The sequence below is a fragment of the Ruditapes philippinarum genome, unplaced genomic scaffold (assembly GCF_026571515.1).
Source record: "Ruditapes philippinarum isolate M1 unplaced genomic scaffold, ASM2657151v2 ctg2427_1_1_1_1, whole genome shotgun sequence".
Lineage (NCBI taxonomy): Eukaryota > Metazoa > Mollusca > Bivalvia > Venerida > Veneridae > Ruditapes > Ruditapes philippinarum.
In genome coordinates, this window is record NW_026858511.1 from 79,090 (window position 1) to 92,127 (window position 13,038).

General features: G+C 30.0%; 1 protein-coding gene across 2 annotated transcripts; it reads right to left on the reverse strand.

Annotated features, from left to right (window-relative positions):
• Positions 1-5,068: 5,068 nt before the first annotated feature.
• On the reverse strand, positions 5,069-12,835 carry LOC132753470 (uncharacterized). Of its 2 annotated transcripts, XR_009628958.1 has the most exons (4): positions 12,657-12,835; positions 9,824-9,961; positions 6,001-6,142; positions 5,069-5,838 (listed from the first exon to the last, which is right to left on the reverse strand). XR_009628958.1 is itself a non-coding variant. In XM_060743954.1 (3 exons), the coding sequence occupies exons 1-3, from the start codon at positions 12,804-12,806 to the stop codon at positions 9,208-9,210; spliced, it is 396 nt and encodes a 131-aa protein (XP_060599937.1). In that variant the 5' UTR covers positions 12,807-12,835; the 3' UTR covers positions 9,187-9,207. The 2 variants fall into 2 exon arrangements, 1 of the variants encoding a protein (XP_060599937.1); XM_060743954.1 differs by lacking the exons at positions 5,069-5,838; positions 6,001-6,142 and adding an exon at positions 9,187-9,315.
• Between the last annotated feature and the right edge of the window lie 203 nt (positions 12,836-13,038).

The window sequence follows — 13,038 nt, forward strand, 5'->3', positions numbered from 1 at the left end:
AAAACGATAAAATAAGTTTGATGGTGCTTGGTGCTTATTGCAGAAATCTAAATTATCTTAGAAAAAGACTCTCCATCTTATCATTTTATCCTCCAGTATCCCATTTGTCTAGTATGTAAACAAACTTCCCACAGGGACAGTTATTACTATATACTTTATAATACTTTATATAACTAAAAACTGTTTCGTTGAATTTGGTTATTTTTAAGCGAGGCCTTCTGCATCACTTACTGTTGACAAATTTTCGTTATAATTATGTTTTTATATGACAATGAAAAACATTATCTCTAATATAGTAAGCATAGGCCACTGCGAGCACAAACATATTGTTTCTTATTCGTACAAACGCACACTTGTACACATCGTATAAGGAACTTGTATAGATTGGAAATCGAGTAATTACTTGAATGGTGGCCGGGTTAAAATCTGGCAGAAACCATGGATCATCGTGTGTATAATATGGGTCGTGTTTGCTTGTATGGTCATCGCATACCATTCGGGAGCAGTCAATAAAATGCTTATACGAGCCTGGATATAGCTGTTGGTTAGAGATTTTTGGTGATTTGGTGAGTTTTGAAAAATAGATCTAGTATGAATTCAGCTTAAATAATACATTAAATTTTCTGAAATTGATATCGTTTACAAGTTCATAATCATATCCAGATACCTGATCATCCTAAATGTATAAATGGTATGATATACATATAACACTACCAAACATGTGCAGATTGGCATGCAATAGTGTCGATTTCTCAAAGTATCATGAATTTTGATGTTCAGATTTTAATTGTACTATGATTTTATATGTTCCAAAGATCTCGTATAATACAACAAGATTAGAGAATAGGAAAGACTATTTTAACAGTACAATACATTTATTTCAAATGTTATATATGTTATAAAGTGTTAAAATATATTAGACAATCAGCAGAATTGTATAAGTATTGATGCTTGTTGATATTCGTCCATAATATATCTCGTGATAGTTTAGGTCAATAATTCAAATATGAAAATTCTTACTGTATAAAATGGTTGTTGTAATTGTTACTGTAATTGTTGATGTAATAAAATCACAATAAACGATTTCTTCTTTATACTTGCATAAATGGTAGATAATTAAACGTTTTTCATTTTAAAAAATGATTTTCTTTTTATTTATATTCGGTATTTGAATATTTGAATAATTATATAAAACTTTTAAAATCGTTTCAATATGTATTAGCATTGTTTAAATAGAAACGAGTTCTAAAATGAACGCATATCGTTATCAATGCGTGAAAGAAATCATTTGCATGTTAATCAGTAAAATCATAACCAAAATTTTAGTATCATTTATATCAAAGCTTAACAAAATTTCTAGAAAATTATTTCATTTAGAAAGAAATAGATACAGATTCTTCAGTAAAAAAGGGCAATTTTTTTATCGGCATATAATGCCGATAAGAAATCCATATTTTCTTACTGTATGTGTAGAAATATTCGCGGGCTTCAAATTTTCGCGATCTTCGCGGTGACATTCGATCCGCGAATTCATGTTCAGCGCGAATATTTCTACACCAATAATTTTTTAATGGTCATATTTTCGCGCATCTATAGAACAATGTATATTAGTGTGTTCACGGCTGCCATAAGTCTGGTCTGGTATCCGTGGCGCTTTCAAAGAGTGATTTTACTATTGTATAAACTGTACATGTAACATTCAGCTCTGTAAATAAATCAGTTTGATAGTGTATAATTGTTTGGCTGATATGATTATCGGATTATTGTATAAGTATATAGATGCTTGAACTATACCATTGCATAACGCTATTTATTTCATAGTCTGAGTCATAAGCGTCTTGACATCTGATCAGATTATATTTTGTTTTTTCTTAACAAACAATACAAACAACACAAACATTAACGATTTTAACTCATGAAAACATGAAAAACGAAACACAATTACTCATTCAAAATTATAACAAAATCGGTGAAAAGATAATGGTCTCATTCAGTGCTGTTTAAAACTGTGAAAAATCACGCACGTTAACGGACTTTCTTTTGTTTGCCATAATGTGTCCGCTAGACATATTGTGCGTCTTTGTTCTGTACAATAGCGTATTGTTTGGCACCAGGTGTTGAAAATAACTGTGTAGTCCCGCAATGATTACAGTAAAGAGTTTGTAAAATGAAAGAAGGCTGCTTGCGAAAACCATTGCCTAATCGTGTAAGTGTAATTTCCTTTATTTTTTAACCTGATGGGTGAACGCGAATTTATGATTTTCGGCAGTCACCTCCGCGAATTCAAAATAGCGCGAATATTTGTTTATACCCCCAAAATGGACCTTTCCGCGAAAATTTGCTTCCGCGAATTTAAATACACATACAGTATTTCTTCAGAAACGTCAAATATGTGTTTAATTATGTTTAAATATTAGATTAAGTGCATGCTGGATGTTTTACAACTAAACAAGTAGCGCTAAACATACAGTTATGTGTCGTAAAATGTAAACAAAGCAGGATTTTGACTTCCAAATAAAATACTTATTCACTGTCAGTATACCAATTGCCGACAAATTTTAAGACGCAAAAGATAGATCTACTATATAGCAAGTATTAGTATGCTTTTTGGAAACCGAAACATGATACCAAAATATAAACAGTTTTTTGGGGGTTTTTGGAGAGAAAAAACGGGCATTTCTGAGACATAATGGACCTTTGTTACGAATAAAACAGTATTAATCAAGATCAGTACCAAAATAAAATACTTTTGTTGTAAGTCATACAATTCATTGAAAAGAAAGGGCGATAACTTCTAGCTAATTTTTAACAATTGTATATTGTAAAGTCAAATCAATTTTAATACACTGATAAGCCTCTTTTATGATCAAGAATACATATCATTTATAGAGGCTAATAATTTCATACACTAAACAAATCAATGCAATTGTTTGTAAATAAACTCTTTTTCAAATATTTAGAAATTCAAGTTGTATTTAAAAGATTCTAGAAACGGGATGAGAATAAATAACTGAAGAAAATACTGTACTAAGTAAACGTTTTCTAGATATATACTTATTGAAAATAGTAACCAAATTGCTCGAAAGAATACACCAAATGTGGTTATTCATGACTTTTAAACAATGTATAAAATCATTTACATTAAATCTTTTAAAATAACATAGAATCTTTCTAAATAAACATTCATCTGCACACATGATATAAGAACTCACAACAACAAAATATTAATAATCAGTAATTACACTTATATTCATCATTAACTTCAAATTAAAACAAGTTTAGACATAGTTTATGGTAGTTTTTAGTGGGGAAAATTATTGAACAAAACAGAAGTAAGAAAGTATCAAGGCAGATATACTTTTCATTTTTTGTAACACATGTCTAGTCATGGTTTAGATAAAATTAGTATAGCTACATATCTTAATTATTTATATATTTATCAATTTATTCTAAACACTTGTATTTTTTTCTTGAACGTTTTTAGAATCGCAACGGAAATAATAGTCGTTGCGTTTTCATTTACAAATGCACAGTGATGGCTTAAACTTTCAGAAAATGAATTGAACAATTTTAATGTTTAAGTATTGGCTTAACATTAATACATGCCGTAGTATGGGCTGATTGTATCTATTTGAATATTGATAAAAAGCAAATCAACGAAAGGTCTTAATAAATCATTTCAAATATTCATAATTTTAAAAATCGTATTATGAAGTAACTCTAGTCTAGAAAAAAGCATTAAAATAATAAAGTAAAATCAAATAGATGACCATAAGGAAAAACTTTAAGCATTACTACTGTAAAAGAACGAATTTTCCCTTTATCATTTGTTATAGTAATGCATGATATACGAATTTAATAATTAAATTTATGTTAGACTTTTAAAAGTGCATTTTTTGTCATATGTATTCATTTTTACAAATATAATATCGGAACATTGCAGCGGTAGCAACAGAAACCCAAACCGTAAAGAAATTCTTAACAATCACATGATACGGTATCTATTCTAAATTTTTCTTAATTTTTCTTTCATTGAACATTAACTGAGAGATGAATCTCACTGAAACAAAGTAAAAAGTAGTTGCAATAAAATCTATTAGATTTAAATGTATTTTAAAAGTTTCATTTTTATAATAAAAAAATAAATTAATAAATAAATAAGCCTGCCAAAAGTAATTCAAAAATTCGTTACATATTTTAAATTATCATAAATTTGTAACATTATTTCGCAAAAAATCAACAAAAATCATTATATTTATGTCAAATGCAGGCATACTAACAGTGTTGACATTTATTGAAAATTGAATATGAGAGTTAACCCAATATGAGAAAAATGTTAACCAGTTTTTTTTGTCACGACGGCACTAGAAAAAACATGTGCGTTAAAAAATTTATGTTTACACAAGATGTATATCTTTAACAAAACAACAGCATTACAACAAATAATGACCATTAACATAACAGTATAATAAATCAAATGTGGAAACGTGTAGTATGAGAAATTTGTACTAGATTTGTATCTTGTCAGCTGCAAGTTAACAGAAACGAAACAAAATGTAGTGCATAAACTATGGAAGATAATTGCTGCCAAAATTACATCTTGCATTCTTACATTGTAAATTGTAGATTCTGTGTTCTGCAAGTAAATTTGTTCATCGAACCATTAAAATGGTTATGTCATGCTACATTCTTACACTGTAACTTTTAGTGTTGTTTTTTTATTATTTCAAAGCAAAAGTGTGCTCTCTTCCTACTCACTATATAGATTTTTTGTTACATGTCGATTTCTTCTAACAGTCAGTCAGCAATTGTCCTCCATAATAGACAGTGAGGTAGATACACAACTAGGGCAATGTCATTTTAAATATGTGCTTTAATCGTTCTAGTTGCTTTTCTTTTATATTATATATGTTATCAGAGAATCTGTATTTACAACTAAAAATAACTAATAAAGTTGGTGAAATTTTAATAAATAAATTTAGGGACATATATACCGTGCTTTCTTTAACCAATACTCTGATGGAACATCCGAAAGTGGTAAGCTTTTGTCATCAATTATGACGCCTGGCCAGACTGTAAATCGATTCAGTCCGGCTAGTCCAAGGCTGACCAACTTCACATTTCACCCTGTTTTCCCGAATAAAATAGAAACTGGACAAGTCCATTTTAAAAAAGATATGTAGGTTAAGGGATAGGGGTAGGGATTAAATGTAAATGATGATAAACTATGAGAATTTCCATCAAAGCAAGTGAAAGTGTAGAAGATTTTATTTGAAATAAAGGTGTTTGCTCTACGTTATTAAAGTATTTTAGTTGGATTGATTTAGATTATTTCGAGAAAAAATATGTGAGATAAAGAAAACTGAAAGTATTACTTGTAAATATATATGCAAAAATTGGTTTCTTCTTTAAATTGTTCTTTTTTTTTTCTTTTGAAATGGAAACAAATATAATATTTACTTTGACAATTTTCATTTTAATTTCTGCATTGCTTTTGTAGAGGTGAGTGGTAAATGTTTGTTTTGTTATTTTATCATATGTTAAACATGTAGCTATCTTTAATCATTATGCCGCTTTAAAAATAATTATTCTACGTCATTTCTAGATAAAATTAAAAAAAAATATGATTTCGTGATTATTGACATTTCTGTTTTAGCCGTTTAGGTTATTATTTCAAGTCATACGCTCATTTCTATATTTCACCTACAGAATCATCTCAAAACCATTGGTTTGAACATCATTTATGGTTGAGTAAAGTTTTACACGCTTCATCTGTCTCAAAAACGCCTCCTCAAAATCAAAAGTGCCGTTTTGCACTTGTTGGTCATCGACGAGAATCTACAAGAAATAAGAGACATGTAGATATTATTATTTAGTTGATTCTTCAAATAACGAAACATTAGATATAAATTTCATCTATTTAAACACTAAATTATCCATAAACTGCGACAAACGAAACATATTTAAGTGCGAGTACTTGTTATCTTTTTACAGACATACCTCTATTTGTCTGCCTTTGAAAATAACTGTAAACATGCAATCAGGTAATGGACACATGGTTTCTAAATCGAAATCGACGGTGTATTGTACCTCAGCATTTTTGTAAATAGTAATTAGTGAATCTCTCTTCTTGTCGTCTATCCTGAAGTAGTAAAAATAAAAGTTTAAGTAGGGATAACGGAATCTTTATAACTGTTCAATGCTTTTGTTATTCGACTTAACAAAATGGTCATATTTGGCTTTAGTTCGGTTACCTGAAATCCAATGCTAGCAATTGTCAAGGTATTTTAGAGAAAAAAAAACATACATAACTAGGTGTTTGATTTTTAACCTGTCATTATTACCTATGCTTTTGACGCATTAAACACCACCATAAACAATATTTTCTGAATCAAGACTGCACTTTAAAAGATATGATGTTCCTTGATATAGACAAAGTCGAATTGTCTTTCACTTTTTATTTAGAACGAAAAAAATAACTAAATGGAAAACCTTTTATGGTTTGTTTTATCTGACAATTCGTTTATGAATTTTGACCACAGAAAACTCGGGTATTTTCAGCTGAAATGAGAACAACGATCACGCAGACAAGAGGACGTTCACAAAAAGCATCCTCCAGACATAACTCAGACATATTAGACACATTGGCAACGCATTCAGGAGGTACCGATCCAAAACAATTGTGAGTGGGCACAACGGATGTTTATCTCAACAACTTAAACAATTCATAAATTTAATCAGAAATATATAGACAAAAGAAAATGGAATTAAAGGAACATTCGGTACAAGACAAAAAGTGAAGCACAAAAAAGAAAATGAGGATGAATGTGACAAAATACTTACCGCTGAAAAAGTAACCTATACTGTTTTGGTGTGACGTAAAACTCAATAAATCAAACAAACCAAGCATGTTACTTATCGAACTTACTATTTTACTGAATAGAAAAGTAAATAAGTCAATTATTATTTTAATTTCTGATAGGTATATAATTTATTTTTTTGTAATTCAGTTAAAAACATTTACGAGAGACATTGATCCTTTAAAATGACAAAATTTAAAAATATGAATTTACAGCAAGTACTTTATTATAATCTGCAGGTGAACCGACAAGACACCAAACCAAATACGGGAAAAACACAAGGACAGAGAAAGGTACAGTAAAAATAGATCTGAAATTCACACCTTTTTGAAAAATAATAGGTAATACCAAAATCACAACAAAAGAGCTGATACAAAAATGAAAGGTTAATGAAAAGTTGAGGGTTAAGAACCTGACTAGCGACTAAAATGAAAATTGATGGGTAATAGAAAAGAATATTTACGGTAATAATAAGAAAGAACATTGTAGAACATGTCAACATTCACAACATTAAAGAATTTAAAAAATCATAAGACACATATATTAAGGAACACAGAAGGAGTGCAATTTTGCAACGGTCGATAGCAAATCACTACCGGTAATTTAAAACCGGTTTTAAGCGCAACGTTCATCATTTCCACGTTTGCTCAATATTGTGTCAACCTTTTTTATCATTAGTAGACGCAAAGTGCTATACACGAGCCCCGTAACGAACATTATGTTTGTTTGAATCTCAAAATTGCACTTATGATTATAACTTCATATTGAAGTTATACGATTTGTAAAAGTATAATATGAGTCCAAAAACACAACAGACTTGACTGTTGCCAGCTGTTTAATTGTGTGGAGAGATGCTTTTCGCGGAGCAAGACATACTTTCTTTTGAACTGATAAGCCATTTTTCTTGGTATTTGACAAATAATTACAAGATAATTTGCAAAAACAAGAATATTTAAGAATGGAATGATAAATATTCATGCTTCAATTAGTATCTTTAAATGATCCTAGAGTCAGTTTTACTGTTATATATTCAATTGCATTTGGTGGCGACGGGTTGATGTTTTATCTTTTTGCGACCGAAGTCGTCTATACCGGATTTCAATTTATTTCAGGGTTTTTATAAGCAGTACAAAACACGCATTTGGAACTATTGTGGACAAGTATCCTATCTAAAAAGCAATTTAATTCTTTTAATCTTTAAACCATATTCTTGTTGGCAAATGATTATAAAATGTATTTTGTATTTTGTTGGTTGTGAATCACACTCAAATAGTAAAGAAACAATTATCAAGGAAGTGGTATTCAATGAACCTATTAGTATGTTTGGAATGAAAAGACCAAGATATAATTTAATTTTTGACGCTTAAGTATAGGGTAAAAGAAAGGGCAATTTCACATTGAAATAGCGTAATTACAATTACTGAGACCACCAAGTTCATTAAAAAAGAATAACTACAATACAACACGTAAAAATATCATTAGAAAGAAGCAAATCTTACTCTATTATAATATTGTTGTCCCCGCCTTCCATAAGGATATTGCTGAAAAATCATAAAGATGCTATGAGAATAAAGTATTCAAAATTTACATAGCAAATGAATTCAATTCTGCGTTGCAATGAATTATTAGTGAGTTGTTTAAAATACAAACAATAAACAAGGGCCATATTTTCGTTTTTCTTATTTCCAACTGCCGAAATATTGAGGCCATTTTTAAATATCTCAAACGTTGTTGTCATACTTGAAATACTAAATATGAATGTTGTTTTGTCTAAATAGAAACAAAAGTCAAATTCTTTGATATATAATTCATTGCAACACGTTATACGTTTGTGAGTATATCGGCGATAAAAGCATTGATTTGGAGTGCAGAATAACATGATTCTTTAAAGATAATCTTAGATTGAACAAGGTAAACAGGTCTTTTTCTGTGAAATACTACATCATGTTGAATAAGAAAACCCACCAGAGGCATAAAAATCTCAACAGGGCTTGGTCGGTAACTTGCACTTTCCATTACCGTCCATGAACAGGCTTAATCAAATCGAGCCTGCAACATTTTCAATTTTGGCGTTTTGAGCGTTCTATGGGGATTCTTTTTTCTCTCGTTTTTTTGCTATACCATTACACCAATTTCTTACTGACGTGATAAACATATTCGCATATGTAAAACGACACGTCGAACACAATTCTAACACGTCTTTTATTTTATTTACACATATGAAACACCTGCAATTGATTTTTATTATCGTAAAAGATGTTGGAATTATGTTATGTAAACACACATATGGCCTAATATTTCACTCCATCTGTTCAATGTACAAATCTGAATATAGTAATTATTCTTACTAAGGCGCAACGTAAGTTTCCTTTCGTGTGAATTTCGCTTCTACCCTAAATCCATTCCTTACAGGAGCAGGAAGGTTGAACGGAACACCGAGACCTTCAATTGTAACCTTCAATGAAACTATTTTAAATCAGATCAACAGTTTTTAAATTTCTCTTATACTATGTGAAAGATATGTATAAATAAGACAAGATATAAATAAAACAAGGAGCGTCTTTAAAAAAAGATGATTTGCGTAAATTCAATACATGCTTTAGATTAATGCTTAATGAAATGAATTATTTACTAATATTGATATTTTCATACAAAGCTGGATTAGCATACTTGCCTTAACTGACATCCCACTGTTAAATGCATGTAGAACTTGTGTTAGACCGCGTGATTTTTACAAATCAGTATGACCTTATTGGTGTTTGCATGCTGGGATTTATCTCTTATCTTCAACATGGTGCATAGGGGTTGTGATCAAAACAAATTATGTGCAAGTTTTCAGATCATTCTCGCAGCCCGCTTTTCCAGTATGAATTAATCATCAAATTTTAATTTTCGACCGAGGGCCGTCTGTTCTCGATTAGAATTCGACTGTAAAATTTATAAGGAAGAAATATAATACCTACCGCTGGTTTGAAGTCTGTTTTAACAGTCACTTTTTCGAAATATCCGTATCCTGGTTCCTTTGTTTGATTTTGATTTAAGGCATATACTATTTCGCAGGCACCTGATTGGTCCGATACTCTGCCACCAACAGAACTGTCCTGCATAATAAATGATTATAGGATGTGATAAAAGTAAGCTGTAAATACACTATAAATCATCTTTTTGGTTATTCTCTTTTGTTTTTGCTTAAAGTGCACAAGGCTTTATATCTGCTGAACACAATATCGTTTGAATACAGACAAAATGCTTGTATGAAAAAAATGGACGTAAATTATCTTAAAAAGTAATTGGGCATGCAATAAATATTTGTTAAAGTAATGCAGCAATATTTATCAAGTGTCGGTTTTATCTATTTGTCGGAGATATCGCTGCAAGCAGCACTACATTTTGTAATATATTTTTCTGTATTGCACTTACATTTTGTCTTTACATTTATTATTGTTAAAACTGATAAAGAAAATGTATTTGTATATGACATTGATGAATGTATTACACTATCACATTATTTATGATAATAGTTCAAATAGTACTTTATACAAGTCATATTCTATATCATTGTAATTAAATAATCATTTTACATCAGTTAAAAAAGAAGCGAAAGAACATATAGGTTTTCATTGGAAGCTGGTTCCAGGCTTCCTGCTCCTAACCGCTATGTGCTTGACCTTCTCTTTCATAGAAAATGGCATTTTCACTATATTGGTGGCTTGAAACATATTGAGTTAATATTTTGTGTCATTTTTGTTATGTCCAGCCAGATGTCAAGTCCTATTTCAATGATGTGAATGTATATATAAGACAGTGAGGTCTGAAGAAAATGAAAGTCTTGTTCATAACATTTATTATAAGATATTTTACCGTTTTATCAAATGTGCACCTTAAGAATCTCTTTCGAATTACGATATTCAATATTTGAAACTGAATGATTGAATGAATGAATGAATGAATGAGTGAATGAATGAATGAATGAATGAATTAATTAATTAATTAATTCATTCATTAATTTATTTATTTATTTATTAATTAATTAATTAATTAATTAATTAATTAATGAATAACGAAATAATGAATGTACTACATCAGTAAGAACATCCGAAATGAAAAGACACACGAAAGAACTCTCATAGTGTTAGAGCCGCTGGTCAAAAATATTATAGTTGTCATTTTAGGAACAAAGCTCCAGCAATAAAATGACAGGTCCCACTTAAATTATGGACATTTTTTCACAATGATATGCACTTAGAAATAAAAGAAATGTTATTGTCACACAATTCAAGTTCATCTATAAATATGTTCTAGGGAAATGAATCATCAGCTTACACATACAATTTGCAACTCAAAACAAACATGTTCATATTTTGAAGATGATAACAGATGCATAAACTAAACCATACTGCGTTTTACTAGTGCAAGTATTTTAATCAACAAAAATTTGGACATGTTTTTTTATATTTACATGACTTGTCTTATGCATTGCTAATATGAACGCCCTGATTCTAAAACCAATGACATAAGTGTTATCATACCAGAAAACAATGGTACAAATACCATCAAAAATAATTTATTTTCAAAGAAACAATAACTTGATTGCTAAGAACATGTATAAACCAATTTGTATATATGATATTTAGTTATTAAATTAACATTTTCATAGTCGCAAAACCAAGTGGTCCGGCGAATAAACATTCTCTCATTAAGCTCTGTCAGCGTCTTAAATTGATGTTTTTATGGAACTGCCAAACTGCCTTTTAAAGTAAATATAAATCTAACTAACAGCATATGTGTATATAAAATTATATCTTACATGAAATGTTATGTTCAGTTAAAATAAATATATATAAAAAATCACTTTTGCAAAGGCATGTTTAAGAAGCTACTTAAGGGGAATTTGTATTTGTTGCTTCATAACAAGACAGTGTAAATGTTCTAGCACCAATATATATTTTTTTCATACCGGGATAGTTTATTTGACCTTTGATACTAAAAAGCTGTAATTTATGTTTTACTATGATATATAAAGTCTTCATTTGTTCAGTATATAAGTAAATATTGAATTCATTTTGGCTCATAAAATCAGCATTAAACGTATTTGACATTTTGTTTGTTACAAAAGAATATAAATAATTAAAAGCAGATTCAATCAACTGAAAATGACAAAGAACCATATAACATATAACGTATGATACACTTGATTTGGTGTAATGGTGTTTTTAACAATCTACGCTATTTTTGTATTTACATCGGATTTATCACATTTATATTCAAGTCCCATCCTCGGATTACAATCAATATGAGCCGCGTCATGACAAAACCAACATTGTGCGTTTGCGACCAGCATGGATCCAGATCAGCCTGCGCATCCACGCAGTCTGATCAGGATCCATGCTGTTCGCTTACAAACTCTATAACAAGTAAAGAAACTGATAGTGAAACCCATTATGTTTGTTTTGTCGAGGCGCAGCTCATATCTCAAGCCAAAGGGTATAAAACAATGTTGTTCGATGATAACTTCTAACAAATAAATGAAGGTGTGCAAAAAATTGAAACAAGATGGATATTATATGTTAACATATAACAATATATCATTAGCCTACAAAGTATTGAAGTTTATATTGTTTCAAAATATGGCAATTCTATACCTTTCATCCTCAGAATGGCAAACCAAGAATGTAATTCGACGATTTCTTTGAAAAACGGAAAAATGCATCGTAGCATATCATTTTTGTTTTAACAATTACATGCTCTTTCTTACTATGATGCATATAGATAATATATATACAAAAACATGCTCACTTGATTTAAGACTTTCGTTGCACATCTAGTAAGGTCATGGCTCTTACGATGTATCCGAAACCTGGCAGTCCTAATTTTCAAACCAGTGGTCACCGAGATGTTTTTGTAGATTAATATGAAAACAAATATCCGAATAAAATTTACATCCATATTCCCTTCGCTCCTTTTGCAGAATGATTGTGTTTACAGTGTTTCTTGCACAACACGCACGACACATAATGACATTGCACAAAAGAATCAGAAAAGCTTTTGAAAGAAAATGCGCACTTCACAAAAACCATTTTCTTGCAAAACTTTTCGTTTGATGTTCTGGACCAAAAGAATGTGATACTGTTATGATTTTACAAAGTGTTTATAAATAATACACTTTAAAGAATGTCGC

Coding starts and splice junctions, on each gene's coding strand:
- LOC132753470 (XM_060743954.1), bottom strand. CDS start 12,806: ATGGATGTAAATTTTATTCGGATATTTGTTTTCATATTAATCTACAAA. Junction 9,962..12,656: donor CAACGAAAGTCTTAAATCAA/GTGAGCATGTTT, acceptor TTTATTATGCAG/GACAGTTCTGTTGGTGGCAG. Junction 9,316..9,823: donor AAACAGACTTCAAACCAGCG/GTAGGTATTATA, acceptor GTTTCATTGAAG/GTTACAATTGAAGGTCTCGG.